The following is a 20550-nucleotide window of genomic DNA, read 5'->3' on the forward strand; positions in this document are numbered from 1 at the left end:
GGAAGCGGAAAAAGCCAGGACCGGGAGGGCGGGTGGGGCGGGTCCTTCCTGTTTCCCGAAAACCCTTGCGGCTACAGGCTGGACTGAAGGTGAACCGGGGCGAGATGGCCTTGTCCGCCCCGGGCGCCTATCTGACCCATCAGCAGAAGGTGCTGCGGCTCTACAAGCGGGCGCTTCGCCACCTCGAGTCCTGGATAGTTAAAAGGTGGGGACCGGTACGGGGCAAGGATGGGGGTAGAGCGGGGAAGCGGCCGGTGGGCCTTCGAGGTCAGGCCCACAGCCCATTGACCGAACGGAGGAACCTCTCTGTGACTCAGAGAAGGGCTTGTTGACTGACTGACCGTCCGACTGGCCTTAGGCTTCCCTCTCCGTCAAATTTCCTCTGGCTCTTTCTCTCATCCCCACACTCACCTTCCCAAGGGCTTCCCTTGCTTAACCTGGGGTGCAAGGTTTCCGTGGATAGCTTTCTGGGAGTCTATGAATTTGAGTGGGGGTAAAAAACATCCTTATTTTTGTTTTCCTTTGTAATTCTATGCGTTTTATTTCATATGTTTAAAAACATTGTTCTGAGAAGGAATGTATAGACTTCGCCAAGACACCCGGAAATTCAGAACCCTTGGTCAATGGCATAGACCTGGATTTGGGTCCAGGATAGTCCCGGAAAACATCTGCTTCTTCGGAAAGAGTTAAAAGCAGGACGCATACAAAGAGATGGAGTTTTAGGCTAACCGTGAATTAATTTTTTTTTCTTCTTGAATTTACATTATCAATAGAGCCCTACACCCCAGTTACCAATTTGTTTGGCTATTGCCCAGTTGATGAACCCACAACAAAGAGCTACTATAAATATTTTAATATAAACAGGTCTTTTCCCCTTTCTTGACCTCTAGTATATAAATCTACTAGTGGTTTTACTGGATTAAAGAATATGTTACATTTTTCCAAGATGGCTGAACCAATTCACAGTCCTACCAAAAATACACCAGTGTGCCTTGTTTTCCCACTGGTCCTTCAACAATTGCCTTTTTCTAACTGGTTATTTTTGCCAGGCTGCTGGATTAGCGGTAGAACCCTGAGTTAGTTTGATTTGCATTTTTCTAATTAGTAATTTGGAACATTTTAAAATATCTGTTGATAATTAGATTTCTTTCTTTGAGGACCGCCTGACCTCTTTTCACCATTTTTCAGAGAATAACTTTTGTTCTCTTAAACTTAATCAGTTTGAGCTAATTCTTGATACATTTTTTATAGAAACTTGCCCAAAGATATTTTTTTCTCAATTAACTGTCCTTTTTCTTCATGGGAAATAGTTGGAGCTATGTTTTGCCTTCTCCCTCTAAGTGTAGGCTGCTATGTCATGGAGCTCAAAGGACTTGAGCCAATCTTAAAATGTTTAGTGAAAATACATATATCTGAAGGAAAGGAGTTTAGCAACAAATTTTAAGAGCTGTGTTTTTATAGATGTTAATGTTTATACTCCCCAGGGATGAATATCGGTTTAGAGCTTCTTTACTGAGAGCTCGGTTTGAGAGTCATAAGAATGAAAAAGATATGGTGAAGGCCACCAAACTGCTTTGGGATGGTGAGAAAGAATTTTGGGCTAACCAGCATCCTCAGCCATATATCTTCCCAGATTCCCCTGGAGGCACATCCTTTGAAAGATATGAATGTTACAAGGTAGGTCAGAACCCGTGGTATAATTCCTTCATCGCCTGCTCTAGAATTAAGATGTGTTTGTTTTACAGATGGATTGATTTCTTAAAGTTAATTCTCATTTTCTCATCGGGAAAAATAGTTCTAGATGTTTTCTCCATTTTTAAGCTTCTATTAACATTTCTATTCAGATTTTCTTCCTCACCTAGGTTCTTTGGTCCTATAGAAAAGAGATTTTTTTCTTCTTCTTTTTCACTAAGTAAAAAAGCCCATCAGATGGTTAACTCATGCTAGGTTCCTGAAGTTAACCTATTTGGCTTGGCTATCTAGAATTATTAGCAAAGGGACTTATTATATATTTATAAGGTTTTACTACCAAAAGGAGTTTGTTGAATAAAAGGTAGGAGATGGAGTGGTATTTATTCTGTTTGACTTAGGGCTGTTTTCTATCTCTTTTACCTAGTGGCTATATATTTGGACATTCCCATTTGTCTTTGGTCTTTTGTTTCATTTCTCCATCTATTCAGACACAAGTTTATAGATGGTTCTCGGTTGATTATAAGAAATGCAGGCCAGTGCCCTACCTCTCCCAGTGTCATAGTCATAGAATTTTAGAGTTGGAAGAGACCTTGGCAGCTGTCTAGTCCAAACCCTATCCAGAAGGAATCTGTGTTAGAATATCTTGATAATGGCTACCCACCTCACCTCATTCTTGCCCCTGCTCTTAATCTTTATTACTCAATGTCTCATTTTAGAACTTGTGACTTGTGTCTTCATTCTGACAGGTTCCTGAGTGGTGCTTAGAATACTGGCACCCCTCTGAGAAGGCAATGTACCCTGATTACTTTGCTAAGAGGGAGAAGTGGAAGAAACTACGCTTAGAAAGTTGGGATCGTGAGGTGAGTGAGTGCACTGATCTGGAAGGTGACAGTGATGTTATAGAGGTGTCTACAGAGAGACTCAGGAGACAACAGCACTACTTCCCAAACTTCTTGTGGCAAACATAAAAGTTTAGAAAGACTGGAAAGGAGGGTGGGGTGGGGTGAGGAATGGTATCAGGGAACCAGTGGCATATCTCATTAACTCCCTTATTTTGCACAAGAAGTACCTAAGTCTAGGAGAGTTCAATCAAGAGACTTGTCTGAGGTTACAAAGGTAGGAAATTGGGGGCTGTGAAGTTTGAGCTTAGGACCTCTTGACTGCAAGCCCAGCCCTTTCCCCACCCCCATATTACTGCCCAAGATACATGAGAGCATGTTGCACATTGAAAATAGTATCTGGTTCATGAAGATTCTTTATCTTAATTTTTTAATATATGTCTATATAAAATTTATATATATATATGTATATATGTATATAATTACATTACATATAGATTGTAATTTACATATAGTAGTCTATTGTTTTAATCTCATGGGAGGTAAAGGTAGCACCATGGATCTGAAAGGATTGTAGAGGCGAAGCCTAGCTCACTCTTTTTATAGAGAAGGAAACCAAGACCTAAGAGGGGAAGTAGCATCCCCACATTTGCCAGGTAGCAAGCATTACAGGCAGGATGTAAACCTTGGGCTGCAGAGCCTGCCTATCTTCCAGTGTAGCACTGCCTCCTCAGGGGACTGGCCTGGGTTTGAGCAGATTTTCCCTTTTCCCCTTTTCTAGCTCTATGACACTCACACCTGTACAGTAAACCCTCCTCAAGACAGCCAGATCAGGCCTAGTGGTATCACACTCCCTGTCTTTTTTGGCTGCTCCGTGTGGCCTTCTCAAGTAAAGGAATTTAGCAGAGCTGTTTGACTGGGCTAGGGGATCTAAGGGAGAGGCAGGGGCCTTTGAGCCCACAATGAAGGAGCAAGGCAGCCAGGAAGTTAATTGAGGCAGTATCTAAAACTGTTGTGGCAAACCCATGGCATGTATGCCAAAGGGGGCACTCAGAACCCTCTCTGGGCATATGCTCCCAGAGTTTGTTACTAGAAAGCCAAAGGGACGTGGGGCTGGGCTGCTCCCCATCTCCTCTTCATGCATACCTGAGGGCATTTCTTACATCAATTACCTCTCTAAAAAGTTTGCCATCACAGGTCTAGAACAAGGAAGGTTAGAATCCCACTGTGCTGTGTGCCCTAGAATGGTATTTGATGCTGGGGGCTACATTTCAGGAAGAGCATTAACAAGCTGGAATTTATTATTAAGGAGATAATGACCAGAATTAGAAACTGGGTGGAGTCTCTTTTGAAGGAAATGGGAATACTTTTAGAGCTAGACTAGGAAAGAGCTGCCTAGCTTTTGACTCTACAGGTGCTTAGTATAATTGAACTAAGTGCAGTGGATGAAAGTTGTAGAGTGCCAGGTTTCATTTGTAAACAGAAGGATAATATTTTGTGGGATATGCTTCAGCATTCATGTTTAGTCTGGAAGAAAGATAACTGGTTCACTCTGCCCCTCATCTTTGCATATAATGGTATTTAGGAGATGGGTTGCTTCGGGGCCCAGGTGAGCTGTAGTAAAGGCCAAAACGAATTGGACTTTCTTAGGGTGAATCTGATATCTTCATCACTTAGGCTTCTTATTGCCTGATGATAATCTTAGGATGCACTAGAATTGTTTTTGGTGCTTTGAACATAGAAGTTGCCAATCAGCTCCCACAATTTTATGGTCCTTACCCTAGCAGTCTGCTGCAGGCAGGTGGCAAGGAAAACGGGATATGACCAGTTGATATTTAGGGAGCTTTTAAGTATCTACAATAACAGACTGTTGCCAAACACATTACATTCTAGTGCTGAATTACACACAGGTAGATAGCATAGTGGATAGAGTACTAGATCTGAAGACAAGAAGACCTGAATTCAAATGTGGCCTCAAACATGTATTAGTTTGAGTGACCCTGGGCAAGTCGCTTGACTTCTGTCTACTTTCATTTCCTCATCTGTAAAATGGAAATGATAATTCTACCTACCTCTGAAGGTTGTTCTGACAATAAAATGAGGTATTTGTAAAGTACTTTGCAAACCTTAAAGTACTATAAGTGCCAGTTATTATTTTGGTGTGGTAGTTGAAAGGAGAGGTATGAGATAAATGGAATTAGAATGGAAATGTGTTGTTATAATTTCATCTGATTAGAAATGGGCATCAAATATCTTTCCCAGTATTACTAGCTCCTTGGCAATGGGAAAATGCTTTTGTTTAAAACTTAATTGAATAGTGTCAGGTCTGGATTGAGAGGACTTGGGTTCAAATTTGTCCTTGGATACTACCTGTGTGACCCTGGGAAACTCACTTAACCCAAAAGGTGTAGTAGCTCATACCTCTCTTGAAGTAGAAGGTAAGAGTTTTAAAAAAATTTAATTGAATGAGTAACATTCTTGCTGTGGATACAAAACTAAAAATAGGAGACTAAAGATCTGGTACTAACTACCTCCAAATGTTTATTTCCAAAATTGTGTATTTTGTGAAATCGCTCTCACTTTTCATCATATTGGTAGTATGGCACTACTGTTGATTACATTCTGTAATAAAGAGCTTATTTTTCAAAGAGAGTAAAGTTTAAATAGTTCCCAGTAGTCATGCCTTTGCTTTAAGCCATAATATAAAAGTGTCAGAAGCAATCACAGCAGTGACTAGTTTTATCACATTCAAATTAATTTAACTGTTTTAACAGAATTTCTTTTCATTTATGCACAGGTTCAGCAATTGTTTGAGGAAACTCCACCTGATGGTCCCAAGACTGAAGCTCTGCCCCCAGCCAGAAAGGAGGGTCATTTGCCACCATTATGGTGGCATATTGTCACCAGGCCCCGGGAGCGCCCCTCAGAATAACATTAGCACATACTTTAAGTGCATATATTTAATTATGTAGATAGACATATATGTGCCACAATAAAATCATTAAACCATAACATTGCCTTTTCTTTTTATGCAAAAAATAATTTCCCATTAGTTTTAGATTTAGTAGATTATAATTTATAATTTGGAGGCCAATTTTTATTGCTTTTTAGCAATGAAGATTTGGTGGGGATATATATATATATATAAACTTCAGAGAACTATGAAGTTAGGCAAAGGCATGATCTCTAGACTTATTGAAAATTTATATTACCTATAAAAATGAAGCAATGGTAATAATGGATAAAAGGCACACTGTTAAGTTAGGAAGACCTAGGTTCAAACCCTACCTCTAACATAACTTAAGTGACTGTGGCTAAGCAAATAAGTAAAGGAAGTTCCATGCTCCAATGGAATCACAGGCCCAGAACAAAAGAAATAATTGTTAAACCCAATGGTAGTGGGCATGCTTTGAATTCTAGTTGCAAAGTTTTGTATGGGCTTAGGACCTTTTAGGATGGATGGTTATTGTCTTTGTTAAAGCATATTGGCTGAATTCATCAACCTCCTTGGCAGCCTGAAAGCCTATGGACCCTTTCTCAGATATTTTAAATAATTGAAGGAAATGGCAAAATTTCAGTTAGAAGTTAGTGAAAATAAGGACGACCCCCTCCCATCTAACTTAAACTCACAGAACCCTCAGAAATCTGTTCTAAATGTTCAAGTTCAAGATCAGCTTTGTTTGCTAAAAGCAATTTCTGATGAGACCATAAGGATTACTTGATCAACTGTCATCGAAGAATTAAATTACCATTAAACTCAAAAACATTCAACTAACTTTTCTTTTTTTGGTTTATTTTATAATGTCAAAACTTGTTTTCTGTTGCAAAAATATTTCTGCATGAACCATGTTCTGGGGGAAAAAATATCCAGCTAACTTTCAAGTAAGGATCTGAAAGGGCTTGGGACACAAAACCCCTCAAGCTTGTTAAAGTATGACAATTTATTTGCTTTTTGTTGTACTCTAAAACTAATTCTGGCCAATAACAAACAAATATGAAGGTTTTAAGAAAGTGAAATACAGGATTTTTCTAGCCATTCTTTATTTATAATGTATTCTGAAGCATTTGTTACAATGGAAAAGAGTGACACGATACAGCAACTGTTCATTTATATCAGTTGAGAACAAAAAACTGCACAGGGAGAGAGATCAACTCTCAGTACAAACTAGCAACTAAACAACAATAATTTATACCATTAGAAACTTTTTTTAAATTTTTAGCTGTGACACTGCTTTTACAATATGCAAAAACACAAAACAGTAGAACTATCCAAAGTGTTTTGTCACATTCTTTCTACGCTGAATTTGGCAACAATTTATATTAAATTTTATTCAGATTATACTAACGTTTAAGAACTAAACAAGTGAAAAGCTGTACTCCGGTACAGTTACATCCATTCATTTCCAAGGTTTAAAATACCACTTTACTATGTTCATTCTCTTGCAATGGTTTTTGCTTCAGCAAAACCTATTAAGCATCATATGCACAATGCATCAGCTACTTTTAATCAATCAAGATTGGTGGGCTAGAACCACAGGCACTACTGTTGATTATATTCTGTAATAAGGAGCTTGTTTTTCAAAGAAAGTAAAGTTTAAATAGTTTCTAATAACCATGCCTTTGCTTTAAGCCATAACATAAAAGTGTCAGAAGCAATCACAGCAGTGTAAGTGTTATTATAGAACAGTGACTGTACAAATACATTAAGTCTCACATCCAGTGCAGTAATGTATTAAAGCATATGATCATGTAGTCAGATATTGGAGCCAACAAAGGCTACAGTGTTTGGGTGGAAACCAGCAGCCCCCTTTGAGAACTTCATCTGGTGACTGTCAACAGTCTCAAGTGTGCAACTTGAATAACTGACAAACCTCTCCTGCTTCCAACCTAGTCTAAACCCCACTCCTGCGGCCCTCTGAGTTCTGCCTACCTCGCTGGCTTTAAAAGATGGTTATTACAGCAAATTGGTTTCACTTGTAAAACAAAACAAAACTCAAAAAAGTTTTTTAATTAAGAAAGAACATTCCAAAAAAATACATCACCCAGAATACAAAAAAGACAGTGTAGTGGTCAGACTCCCAATGACAATAAATGCATCTTCCCTTTTCGGTATTTCGTATGAAGCCAATTCACCATCTAAGAAAAACAAGCCCCCTGAAATGGAACACACCCTTTTGCAAGTTGCTAGACTCCAGGCTGGTCACCCTTGCTAAATCCACTCAAGTATTCTCAAAATATTTGGGCTTCTCCATGTACCCAGCCTGCTGGGCACTTGTACATAAAAAGCATTTTATACTACCTAAGAACTCCCTGCTGCCATTTGTAAATGCTTTCCTTCACATGTTCAGAACTGCCTTACCCTTTTGGATGTATTTGGACTCAATGAAAGCATGAGCACTACTGAAGAGAAAACTGAGTAAATCAATCTACGTACACTATTGAAGCGGCATGCATATGACTAGGAGTGGCTGCTGTGTGAGATCAAGAGGAAACACGAGAAAAAAAAACAGTGAAGTCCCTAAACACACGCTACCTAAACCCTGCAATCCAGCATGGCGCCAGAGGCGTTGGCCATGAGGCTAACGGTGATTCAACTGACGTGCTTACTCTCAGGGAATAGCATCTGCTGGGTTACTGGCATTTCCCACCCTGACTTCCTCCCTCAACCCAAGCATTTCCGGCTTCTTTCATCCATTATATTGCTTTTCGTCCAGTTACTCCTGCTTTTCCACACAAAACATATTTAAATGAGGACATGTTTGTTACCCATTTTATTTGTACATTAAAATAAGTCCAATTTATTGAAACCACACTATCACAATGCATCTACAAAAGCTTGCAAAAAAGCCAATTATTAATCCCTTTGCTTAAGTTTGCTACTTTATGATTCTCCCCCAACTCCCCTCCCCCCTCCCTGTTATGCATTTAAAATTTTACAAAGGCTTATAAAAAAGTTATGGGATTTGGCACCTTCAGAAAAATTAAAAGGGAAACTTAAGAACAAAATATGCAGAAAGTTGTCAATATTTACAAATTAAAACACCAATAAAGATTATGATGGTTACTTATGCATGTGTTTTTAATTCTCTGTGTTTTATGATATATAGTACTTTTCAAAACAATGTTCTACTTCTGAGTTTTCTACAAAATCTTTTGTTTGATTATAGATTGGAATGAATCAAAACAAATTTAGGTTTTATTAAACAGTTCATTTTCCATTCACCATAACCCTGGCAGTATGCTTAGAAACCTTAAGATAAGCGAGGGGCCGACCGGTCATTGGTCAGCGTCTTCTTCAGTTTCACACCGCGGCGAATGGCATTCAGCATATCTTCACCTTGCAGGGTATCCCCAGGGCTCAAGTCTCCTGCATGGCTGCACTCCGGGGTCTGACCAGGGGAGCTAGTGGCACTTGAATGATCCCCTTCTGTTTCTTCATCCTCCATCTCCGGGACACTGTGTCTCTGCTCCTCTGGGACACTTGGCTTCGGGCCTGGCAGTGGCGGGTTGACAGAGGCCTGACCGCTCCACAGGGAGGAGGGCATGTGGGTACCGCCCTGGGCGGTATCCCCCACAGAAGGCGACTCGGGGCTGTGTTCTCCATGCCCCTCCGTCCCGCCCTGAGGACTCGGCAGCACACCCGGCAGGTCAGGGACGGTCGGGGTTTTGACAGGAATCACAGGAGTCTTGATGGGAATGGGTCCAGCCCCGATGGTTCCCCTTCGTACAGAAGGCTTAGTAGAAGGGGTCCGTCTGATGGTTGCTACACCGGGTGTAACTATCACAGGTCCTAAGGTAGTGGGGAGACCAGCAGTTGAAGCTGGGCGTTTGGCCTGAAACATCCTGCGATAGGACTGGCTAATGTCACTGTTTCTCGGAATGGTAGAGGATTTGTCAAACTCCTGCTGTTCTGTCTCCTGGTCACCACTTACAGAGAAATAATCATAATCTGAAACTGATTAAAGTGTTTGCATTAGGAACACCGAAGACGGTGACTTCTTTTAAACTAAAGAGCCAATGAGTGTGGAGCTACAGTTATCTGGCACCGTGACGGGGAGTCAAAGGCTGAACACCCTAATCCCAGGGCTGTAAAGGGGCTTTGGGGCAACTTCTGGACAGGCTTCACTTCTCCACTTAACCCCCCTCTTCAAACTGGCTTAAAACTACAACCTGTCTTAGAGGGATCACTATCATAAGGAACAGGAAAAGTTTAATAATATCCATTAAGTCAGGCCGAATAATAACTAATAATTCCATAGTGCATTAAGATTTAGAGAGTGCAGACGCACATGCACATATATATATATATATATATATATATATATATATATATATATATATAGAGAGAGAGANATATATATATATATATATATATATATATATATATATATATATATATAAATAAAGATAAATAAAATCCCATTTGAGTCTCACAACCTAAAAAGTAGGTTGAGTACAGATATTATCATTTCCACTTTAGGGATGAGATCATTTTGATTTGCCCATATTCACAAAGCAGTCTGTGGCTGAGATAAGATTTTAACACTGGAGTCCAGCATCCTTTCTACAACACCCTGATGGCTGATTAGAAGAAGCAGGCTCTGCTTCAGGCAAGGGGCAGAGCTCACAAAAGTCTACTTTAGACTTTTCGTGACTCCATCTCTCTCCTTTCAATCAGTCATCCCCCGCTGGCAGGCTCAGGCTGAAACTTAATTTAAATTTTAATGAAAATGGAAAATACAGCACCTAGCAGAACACCTATATTTCTAGAACAATGGCTACTCACCATCATCCGATAGAGCATCCCGGTATTACTAAGTATAGCAGAGAGAGGCTAGTTAAGTATTTTTCAGGCTGATATCCTGAATGTATTGCATACCGCTCTAAAGTTCATGGTTCCCAGACATTAGAGCTGGCAGATTTTAGTTTGGTGAATAAAGGACACACTAACTGGGGAAGAGGGAGAGAATGGTGGTTAAGAGTTTATCACAGAAGATATCAATCCAGGCTCAAATTCAAAACTGTCACATAGCCCAGCAATTAAGAATGAGACAAGATGCTAAAATCCATATTAATCTTGTAAAAACAGGGCCACCTGGCTACTGCAATTATAATCTCTAAGGTCTTCCTCAGTGATTAAAATTATTTCCACTTTCATCTGTCAGCTAGTGGTTTTTGTCTCATAACAAACAAAAAGAACTCCTATTTCTAAATTTGATGGGAGAAAGGGCAAGAGGGAAACGAAGAGCTGGAGCTTATTTCAGATAGGAAAGAAACTGAGAGTCATTTGGAGGGATTTAGACTTGGGAAAGAAACTGAATTTGGAGAAAGGAAATTTGGGAGAGTCTCAGGAAACCTGAAGGAGAACTATCTCCAAATCAAGATTCTATTTCTAGCTGTTGTGAGAAATGTAAAGAAAAAGAAGAAGCAGGAGGGTCAGGGAGGAATAAGGACCTCAAAAGAAAATTCAAGGAGAAAGTAATTGCTAGATGCAAGATTTTTTTTTATTGGTACATTAAACAAACTATTAGAAAAAATTGTTAAGTATTGTATAAACAGAGGTTAGCTAAAAAAAGAGAAAGAATAGGGTATGGATCTGAAGATGTGGTTGAAACAAAAAAAAAGTTGGATAAGGCTATCAAGTTATAAAGGGGTGCTAAAAGGCTGTAAAGATTTTAAGAAGGTTCTTGGAAGGAGAGGTGTGGAAAGTCAAGAAAGTCCAAAAACAAGACTGAAAAATCTCAATTATTATTGAGAGCAAAGATAATTTTTCAGTGACTTACACTGTCTTAATGATATTTGCATTACGAGGGATCCCTATCTTTCTTCACTACCTGTGCTCCAACACCAGTCTAGTTTCCCCTCTAGAAAAAGTGAAGGAGTTTAAGGAATGCCCTTGGGTTCTATGGGGCAATGGAGTCTTGCAGTCAGGAGTAGAAGTGGGGATTCAATGGGTCTGAATCTGTGAAGTAGAAACTTGACTCTTGTCAGGAGGTTGGAGGGTGAAAGGATGCCACATAGAAGGAGAAGCAGATTTATTTGTACCTTTGGAACTAAAAAACAAACAAACAAACAAAATTTGGGCTTGTTCCTTAAAAGGAGGAAGGCTGAGCCACACATTTGATAAAAGGAAAGACAACACCAATCTGAAGATGAGAAACTGGCCAGGCCAGAGGAAGAGGGTAGTTGGCAGCTCCCCAACTCAGAGGCACTGAGATGGCTATTTGTCAACCTGATAATAATAAAGTGGGGTCTATTATCTTCCCATCACACCCAACCCATTTCAGGTGATTTATATAAGCCCAAAAATTTGTCCTGCAAAAGGAAACAAAAAATACTGTTAAAGATTATGTGGTTTTGGGGCAAGAATTTACCAAAGATCCTAGAGGACCAGCTGCGTTTCCATAAAGCAACTCTGGCCTCTTTCATGTTCCTTGTGTTTGACATCCCATCTCCCAACTCTGCATTTTTACTGGCTGTTCTCCCATGCCTCCTAATTTCCCTAAGGTCTCAGCTAAAATCCCACCTTCTGCAAGAAGCTTTTCCCAATCTCTTTTAATGCTATTTCATTCTCTCTGAGATGATTTCAAATTTATCCTGTATGTTCTTGTTTGTACAGAGTCTTTGCATATTGCTTTCCCTGTTAGACAATGAACTCTTTGAGATCAGGGCAATTTTTTTTTTTGGTCTTTCTTTGAATTCCCCAGCCCAATGCTTATCACATAACAGGGCATTAAAATCTACTAAATGCTTGTTGATTTGACTTGTTGCCCCTTGACAGAGGCAATGAAAAGCTGGCAAATGTAAAGTCTTAGAATGAGGTCTGGATTTTTGGAACATGGCTTAAAATACTGAGATGATAGACTCCAGAGTCAGGTATCGAGTGCATCCTAACTATGGTTGGCAAGACTATATCTGTCTGTTGCTTACAAATTTAATGAAAAGGGCCTTAAAATAATAAAAAAAAAAGGTACAAGAAGAAACTGCCCATGTTTATCTATCAAGATGGATGCCACCTACAATGAAGGAAGAAGAGAAGCAATTGAGATAGCAAGAAACTTACAGGATGTGAGCTCTAAAAAAGGAGCCAGTAGGAAAACCCATGATCTCAAATGTCTACATGTACATGCCCAAAGTCCAGGCCAACATGCAAAAGAACAACACAAAAAAGAAAACTTGGCTTCACGGATTTCACTTGGTGGGATGGAACCGAGAAGTGGAGTATAGCCCTCAACGGGATCAAAACTGGAGAAGAAGGGATGGGGTAAGAAAGCATTGTGGATGATGAAAGTATACTTATCTGAAGTACTTGGAAAAATGATGATAAACCAAAGAAGAAAAAAAAATCAGGAATCAGTGAGAAAACATGGTGGAGAGCATTCGGGAAAAGGTTACTAGAAGGAGGAACGGAAACGATCTCATCATGGGTGGGTATTTCAGGACTGTTTGGGAAGAAAGAGACGAGAGATGGGGAGGTTGGGTACCGAGTCACAAGCAACGGGCCTCGCGGGAGGTGATACAGGAGGGATGCTTAGATTTCAATTATCCAGGTGCCTGCTGGAGCTCTCTCTTTATAAACTTCTGGACTTCTTTATTGATAACTTTGTACTTGGAGGAACCCACAAGGGGGGATTTTATACTGGATCTGATTCTCAGGAATAAGAAGAATTAGTTGCTGGGATCAAGACAGTGAGAGCACTGGTGGAATGTGATCCCTTTCTCCTAGAGTCTGGGAAAGAGGAAAGCCGGGCATAGTCTGATGTGGGGAAAGCGGATTTCTAAGGGCTCAGAGGAAGGAGAGGTAGGATCCAAAGGACTAACATTGTACAGGGAAAGTGAAATTCTGAAGCTCTAAAGGGCAATTTCCATAAGAAACAATGTGAAGAGGCAGCTGGGTAGCTCAGTGGATAAAGTACCAGGTCTGGGGTCAGAATGACCTGGGTCTGAATTTGGCCTCAGACACTTCCCAGCTGTATGACCCTGAACAAGTCACTTAACCCCCACTGCCTTCCCTAACCACTCTTCTGGCTTAGAGCAGTTACTAAGGTAAAAGGTTACTAAGGTAGAAGGTAAGAGGTTTTTTTATTTGTTTTTAAAGGGAGATAATGTGGGGTTTCCAAAGAGAATAATATAAATGGACAGGGAACTTGCCAACCAATTTTGATTTTAAAGTTAAATAAATAAGATTGAAACAACAGCATATAAGAGTACTTTTAAAAGTTTGGAACGGTCCTATAAAAACAGTATTTAGGTTTGCTAGAGCCAGAATCAGCTGAGGTTAGCAAAGGAGGCTAAAGACAACAAAAATCTGAATTTATTGTCGCTATTTTAAACTATTGTTGGGGGTGGGGAGACTAAAGAAGAGATAAGACCACTGCTTTGTGGGGATGGGGCAATAATAACTGACTTCTGACAGAAGTTGTCTCTGCTAAAATACTAAAAGTGATGAAAGTCATTATTGCTGAGAATAAGCAGGGCATTTTTATTGATGGTCCTGGAAACTGGTTCCATTTTTCTGCGGAGAAATCTGATCAACTTAAAAAGGGAGATAAGCTTTTTTAGTGGGCAGAATGTCAGACTTATGAGTGAGGGAGATTTGGGTTCAAATTCTGTCTTTGATACTTAGTCATTTGACCCTGGATAAGTCACCTCACTTTTCTTTTATCTCTGGAGATGAATGAGGATAACAATCCCAGAAGTACCCATTTTAAATATGGTAGTTGTGAGATTCAAATGAGATAATATAGATAAAATATTTATATATATACATATACACATATATATACATATATAAGTACTATCTATATAAACATAATATAAATAAAAAGTACCATATATGTAAAAGCAATATATAAATAAAAAGTATATAAAGTATTAAAAGTACTTTATAAATAAAACATAATATATAAATAAAAAATATATAAAGTATTAAAAGTACTTTATAAATAAAACATAATATATAAATAAAAAATAATTTATATAAAAACAAATAAAAAGTACTATATATGTAAAAACATAATATTTTAAAAGGTACCTAATATATGTAAAAACATAACATAAATAAAAAGTACTTTATATACCTAAAAACATAATCTATAAATTAAAAGTACTTTATATATATAAAAACAATATATAAATTAAAAGTACTTTATATATATAAAACAATATATAAATTAAAAGTACTTTATAAATGTAAAAACATAATATACAAATAAAAGGTACTTTATATATGTAAAAACACAATATATAAATGAAAGGTACTTTAAATATATATATATAAACACCAATAATTTAGGCTGAAGCAGAGACAACAGCTTTCATTAAGTATCTGAAGAGCTCTTTTAGAGGAAGAATTAGATGTGTGCTCTTTGGCCATGGAGGGTAAACCCAGAAGCAATGGGGAGAAACTGCAAAGCGGTCAGTTGGGTTGGGTTGGGTTGGGTAAGGCCCAGCCTGCCCGGCATACCTTGGGAGGGGATGGTGTCCTCTGAACAGCACGGGGTGGTCGTCTGGGTGCTGTATCCGCTGGAACACTGCAGGGAGTCCCGGCTGCTCCTCTGGGGGTCGAGCTGCAGGCCCCGGGTGAGGGCCAGTGCGAGCTCCTCACAGGCCTCCATCTCTTCTCCAGGCTGCAGGCAGGGGACACAAACACAGACACACACACAGAGGCCATGAATCAAGCTGCCAAGGGCAGGCAATGGCTCACAGGCCCTATCTCCAGGCTAAACTTCAAATTCTCCCTGGGAAGGCTGGGGAAGGAATGTTCTTCTTGAGAGGATCTGAGTGGAGTTTTCTAAAGAAAAATTCAAGATTCCAATGACTGGAGCAATGCTTGAATAATCCTCTCAGAGGCTAAAAGCCAGGGTGCCCCATCTTTCCCCAAGGGAACTCTACACAGCCTGTGGGCTTCAAGGCCTGGGACAAGAGGGAGCCAAAGCATTCTGCCCCTGGCCGAGAGAGAGAGAGAGAGAGAGAGAGAGAGAGAGAGAGAGAGAGAGAGAGAGATGGGACTTCTGCCCCAGGGCCAGGAGACTGGACCACAAAGAGTCTACTTCTATGCTCAACCTGCAACCAAGAATTAGAACTTCACCCTGGTGGCAGCCGAAACGGTCATACTCCGAGGCCTCTGCGCCTCCTCTGTGGGTATGGGTGGCATGCCGGGGGGTCCTCCATTGGTGTCCGGCTCACGCTTCTCCTTGCGGCGTTGTAAGGTGTTTGCCACAGGCTGGTCGTACGGGCCTGGCTTAGCCCAGTCCTAAACAAAACAGAGCCTGTGAGAAGCTGTTCAGTTGAATGGCCACCCTAAGGGCTTTATTTGGGGAGGGGGGGAGGGGTTCACAGCCGGGCCTCAGGAGAGACACTCTTTGGAAAATACGGACTAAAGCAAAACATCCACCTGGTTTCCCCTTTGGAGAAGTGTTGGAGAAAACATAAGTCAGGGCAGCTCAGTGGTGCGGGAGTAGGGGAAAGCTGGATTTGGAGTCAGGGAGACCCAAGTTCAAATCCAGCCTGACATTTACTCAGTGTGTGACCGTGGGCAAATCACTTAACCTCTCTCTGACTCAGTTTCCTTATCTGTAAAATGGGGATTATATTTTATAGTATTATGATTATAACTTAATATAATATTATAACATCATCTCTTCCAAGGGTTATTGTGAAGACAGCATGATAGTATATGAATAAGTAACTTTGTCATCCTTCAAGTAATATCTGCTTCTACTTCTTCTACTACTTCTACTTCTACTACTACTACTACTTCTACTACTTGTTACTACTACTACTACTACTACTACTACTACTACTACTACTACTACTACTACTACTACTACTCCTCCAACACCCATCCCTCACAACCCTCCCTTAATTCCTTAAAATCGATGTTTCAGATCTGATAGCTCTGTGCACCATCCTGGGTCATTTTCTCAAGGTTTTAGCATTCTGCTCATTAAGGACTCCCGCAGGTTTTAAGCAGCTGCGCTAGTTCCCAGAGCCACATCAGGGAAGTCTCTCCGACAGCAGCTGTCAGACATCTGGATGTGCAGCCACCTTCCCTCATCAGAGACGCCACTGTGTTATTAGAAATTTTGTACTTTTAAAACTACATTACCCAGGAGCCCACTGACTTCCTGTCGTTACGTACTGCCGTAGACAGGGGACACATCCGGTGGCTTCCCCAGACTAGCTCTCTTTCCTTCCTATGAGGGCAAATGTGAAGGCGGGACTTTTGAACAGGCAGAATAGCCAGGGGCACGTGTTTTTATTTTATTAAATACCTTTTTATTCCTTTACTTCTAATGATTACTAATAAATCTTATAAAAACATAATATTTAAAGTTATTATATATTTAAAAAAATTTTTTTTTTTTTGCACCGGCCCACACGGCAGGCTCTGCATTTGAAGCCTGGCCTTGCCAAAACATGGCTGCCAGCGGGGCTCTGCTTCGGAGGCCTCCTTTCCATAGGAGAAGCCAGGCTGATCTTTTAATTTAGCGGCCGTCAGAATGGTTTTTGTTTTGTTTAAACCAGCACACCCACCCCATCCCCATCTCATCGTCAGTTTTTGGGGAGGGGGCACCGAGGGGGGCCGAGTTCTTAGATGAGAAAGGGCTGGGAAGATGAGGGGGTCGGCCTTCGAGATGGGATCCTGCAGGCCCATTTAAAGAGCATGAATGCTTCCTGTCCAGGATGAAGTCTTGGTTCCCCTCTGCAGCTAGCCTGAGACGTTTTCTAAAGCTCGGCTCACTGACGCAGTGATTCCCCCAAGGATGTTCCCCCCGGGGTGGGGGGGATATCTCTGGGATATCTCTGGGCTATGGAACAGAGAATTCTCACTAGAGCCCTAAGCCTCGCCTCGGCCTCTGCTTTTCACTCTGAGCTCGCTGACATTCTGCATCTTGTGATAAACCTGGAAGCAGAGAAGCTCAGATAGGCCCGAGCCTGGGCTCCACGCTGGGGTTTGCGTCTCTGGGCTGGCTAGTGGCTCTTCTGGCGTCCTACCCCAACCCCCCAAACCCTGCTCGTGAGGGAGGCCCCATTCCCCAGCGAGAGGCTTCTGAGGAGCCGACGGAGGGAGAGAGGTGACTGCCGCGGGTCAGCCGTGAGAGGATGAGGGGGAGGGGGAGGGAGAAGAGAGAGGGAGACACAAACCTTCCAGCTAGGGATCTTAGATGACGGTAACATGCCCGGCCCAATGGTGTAATAATGAACGTAGTCTGGAAGGAGGGCAGAGGTCGCCCGAGGGCACAGACGGGAGGCAGGCAGGCAATGAGGATAAAGACCTGCACCCACTGATGCTACATGGGGCTCACTTGGTAAACTATAGTGATAAAACCCGTTAGACAACTGGAAACAAAACAAACAAACAAAAAAAAACAAACAAAAGAGGGAAAAATTAATATAACAAGATGAATGTGGAAATACAAGATGGCAATGATGTATTCTACGCAAGGGGTGGGGGGGAAACCTGGATATTAAAAAAACAACAACAACAATCGATTTGCTGCCTTTGGACAATCAATGGATGAAGCAGAAAGGAAGCAGGGGATGAAAACAGACCGAGGCTATCTGATCTCAAATATGTATTTGCTGGAGATAAACTTTAACTATATCTTGGAATGATTTAGAAAATGATTGATAGACAATTTATCTTGATCTTGATGATCAGTATGTTCATTAGTCAATAAAATAAGATTTCGTGGGAATGTTGATAGGCAAATATAAAAATGACATTAGGGGGCAGCTGGGTGGCTCAGTGGATTGAGAGCCAGGCCTAGAGACGGGAGGCCCTAGGTTCCAATCTGGCCTCAGACACTTCCCAGCTGTGTGACCCTGGGCAAGTCACTTCACCCCGATGGCCTACCCTTACCACTCTTCTGCCTTGGAGCCAATACACAGTATTGATTCTAAGATGGAAGGTAAGGGTTTAAAAAAATAAAATAAAAATAAATTTTAAAAATGACATTAGATAGGTCTGTTCAATCCAACTAACTTTCCAAAGATGCATTGGTTTTTTTTTTTCTGCAGCAAATGTGAGACCATAAAAAAAAAAAAAGTTCAACAGAAAATTAAACAACAAGAGAATATACAGCCTGCTAGGTTTGAAACACCATGTTCAAACGAGGCAGCTAGGGATGGACTCCTGGGGAGTGGGTAGGAGATGATAGGAAAAATAGCCACTGAGTGATGGAGGTTCTGAGTTCGAGCTTTCACAAACACCTCTTCGTCCCCACCCCCCTCCCCAAACTTCTCCCTCTAAATCTTAATCTTCTTTCATCCAAAAATGACCCTCGTCTTCAGTTTCTAGGGAAACCTGAGTGTCTGAGAGCGACCCGGCGGAGGTGCGCCTGCTCTCTAGAAGAGCGGCGCGGCTTGTCTGCCTTTTGCAGAGGCCTCGCTCTGGCATCTCGGCTCCTTTTCGGGTTCGCCTGGGTTTTCCAGGGAGGCAGGGAGTGGGGACGAGGCAGGGAGGGCTGTCAGTTCTCGGATACGAATGTTTGTCACCTTCTCTGTGGAAGCCCAAGCCCCCATGGTGGAGCCTGAGCTGACTGAGGTGGGGGAACTGCACTCGCTCACTGACTGGCACGTTTCTGAGGCTTCTGAAGAGGCCGAGCTGGACGAATTCTGTAGCAATATCAGCGCCGCGGCAACACAGCGGGAAAGAAAACACGAGAATCCAAAAAACAAACCCAAAACACACACACACGAGAAAAGGCCACGAGCCACCAAAAAAAAAGGATTAAAAAAAAGCACGCGCACAGACAGACAAAACAGACAAATACGAACACATAGGAAAAGAGGGAAGGATAAGAAAAGCAGTTGATTAGGGATTTTTTTTTCCTTTATATCACCGTACGCGGCTTTTAAGCTATAGCAAGAACATTTGGGTGCTTTTAAGAGGCAAGCAAGAAAGAGCGAGTCTGGGCCTGGACAAGAGTCAGCCTGTCCTGTTAGAGCTAACTCTAAGGGGCACCATTCAGGGGGGAGCCTGACTAGGAGCACAAGGACCCTGGCCTGCCTTTTACCCCCTTTAAAGGGCATTCTTTACCCCTAGGAGCCCGGTCACTCGCTGCCGGCTCTCTCTGCATGTTTAGGCTAGGCTAAAGCTGGCCGATAGCTAGCTATGACTAGCGTCCACTTCCCAGAAATATTTTAAGGGGAAACAACAAATGGAAGGGTCTTCGGGTCCAAGTCCATGTGGTCATTGGCTTTTGGAACTCTATTTGCACTAAGGAAGGATGTTTCTCTAACGTAGTCACCCATTTCTCCAATTCACTATGCAGGTAGAATAACAGAATGGCAGAAAAACAGCGTAACGGAGAGGTCATCTAATTTGGAACGAGAGGAGCTTAGCGATGTGACCTTAATCTCTTTGTACTCCAATTTTTCTGTAAAAAAAGGGGCTTGGACTAATAGGCAATCCATGAACTTGATTGTGTTTTTAAGAAATATTTTGATAACTGTTATTTCGATATAATCAATCTCCTTGGCAATCCTATATATATTATTTTGTGTATTTAGAAACATAATTCTGAGAAGGGAAGCTTCACTAAGTTGACAAAAAGAAATTTGTGGCAAGAAAAAAAAAAGTTAAGAACCCTTGAGCCGGATGATTTCTGAGATCTTCTCTGATTCTATTATGGTAACTCTCCGGTTCTACTACAGACTCCAAACTTATCCCCATGTCCCTAGACCACTGGCAGAAAAGATGTCTCACTAAGAAGAGAGGCCAGACTTTTAAGAAAGGGAACCTGACTTACTTTATTTAAATCTTTCTGCCTCTTAGGAAACCCTATTCTTCCCACTTAACCTCTGTTATCTATTAGTCTTTTCATCTCCACTAACAAAGGCTTGTATGTTCATTTTCCTGCATCCTTGTCTGAAGGATTCAAGTAGCTCTTATATCTCCTCTATCTATTCCTTTTTTTTTTTTTAAGCTCTTACCTTCCATCTTAGAATTGATACTGAGTATCAGTTCCAAGGCAAAAGAGCAGTAAGGGCTAGCCAGTGGGGATTAAGG

The 20550-nt window shown here is 41.2% G+C and overlaps 2 protein-coding genes across 14 annotated transcripts in view; one reads left to right on the forward strand and one right to left on the reverse strand.

Annotated features, from left to right (window-relative positions):
• Positions 1 to 72: 72 nt before the first annotated feature.
• NDUFB9 (NADH:ubiquinone oxidoreductase subunit B9) lies at positions 73 to 5543 on the forward strand. 2 transcript variants are annotated; one of them, XM_044669130.1, is made up of 4 exons: positions 73 to 205; positions 1485 to 1677; positions 2439 to 2552; positions 5329 to 5543. In XM_044669130.1, exons 1-4 carry the CDS (start codon positions 105 to 107, stop codon positions 5461 to 5463), a joined length of 543 nt encoding a protein of 180 aa, XP_044525065.1. In that variant the 5' UTR covers positions 73 to 104; the 3' UTR covers positions 5464 to 5543. The 2 variants fall into 2 exon arrangements, with proteins under 2 accessions (XP_044525065.1, XP_044525071.1); XM_044669136.1 differs by having other exon boundaries at positions 1518 to 1677.
• Positions 5544 to 6555: 1012 nt separating this feature from the next.
• Positions 6556 to 20550, reverse strand: part of MTSS1 (MTSS I-BAR domain containing 1) — a 250052-nt gene continuing 236057 nt past the window's right edge. For 4 of the 12 annotated variants that reach the window (XM_044669103.1, XM_044669091.1, XM_044669097.1 and 1 more), the window contains 4 exons: positions 19035 to 19154; positions 15622 to 15786; positions 14998 to 15160; positions 6556 to 9486 (listed from right to left, as the gene is read on the reverse strand). In XM_044669103.1, the coding sequence (XP_044525038.1) occupies positions 8783 to 9486; positions 14998 to 15160; positions 15622 to 15786; positions 19035 to 19154 (1152 nt within the window). In that variant the 3' untranslated portion in view covers positions 6556 to 8782. Of the gene's footprint in view, positions 9487 to 14997; positions 15161 to 15621; positions 15787 to 17681; positions 17877 to 19034; positions 19155 to 20550 lie in introns of all 12 variants that reach the window. The other 8 variants (XM_044669075.1, XM_044669071.1, XM_044669067.1 and 5 more) reach the window with 4 other exon arrangements.

This window comes from Gracilinanus agilis, chromosome 1, assembly GCF_016433145.1.
Source record: "Gracilinanus agilis isolate LMUSP501 chromosome 1, AgileGrace, whole genome shotgun sequence".
Taxonomy (NCBI): domain Eukaryota; kingdom Metazoa; phylum Chordata; class Mammalia; order Didelphimorphia; family Didelphidae; genus Gracilinanus; species Gracilinanus agilis.

What these genes read in the sequence shown, in the direction of transcription:
- NDUFB9 (XM_044669130.1), top strand. Translation starts at nt 105, where the DNA reads ATGGCCTTGTCCGCCCCGGGCGCCTATCTGACCCATCAGCAGAAGGTG. An exon ending in GAGTCCTGGATAGTTAAAAG is followed by an intron (nt 206 to 1,484) that starts GTGGGGACCGGT and finishes TATACTCCCCAG; the next exon opens with GGATGAATATCGGTTTAGAG. An exon ending in TAGAAAGTTGGGATCGTGAG is followed by an intron (nt 2,553 to 5,328) that starts GTGAGTGAGTGC and finishes ATTTATGCACAG; the next exon opens with GTTCAGCAATTGTTTGAGGA.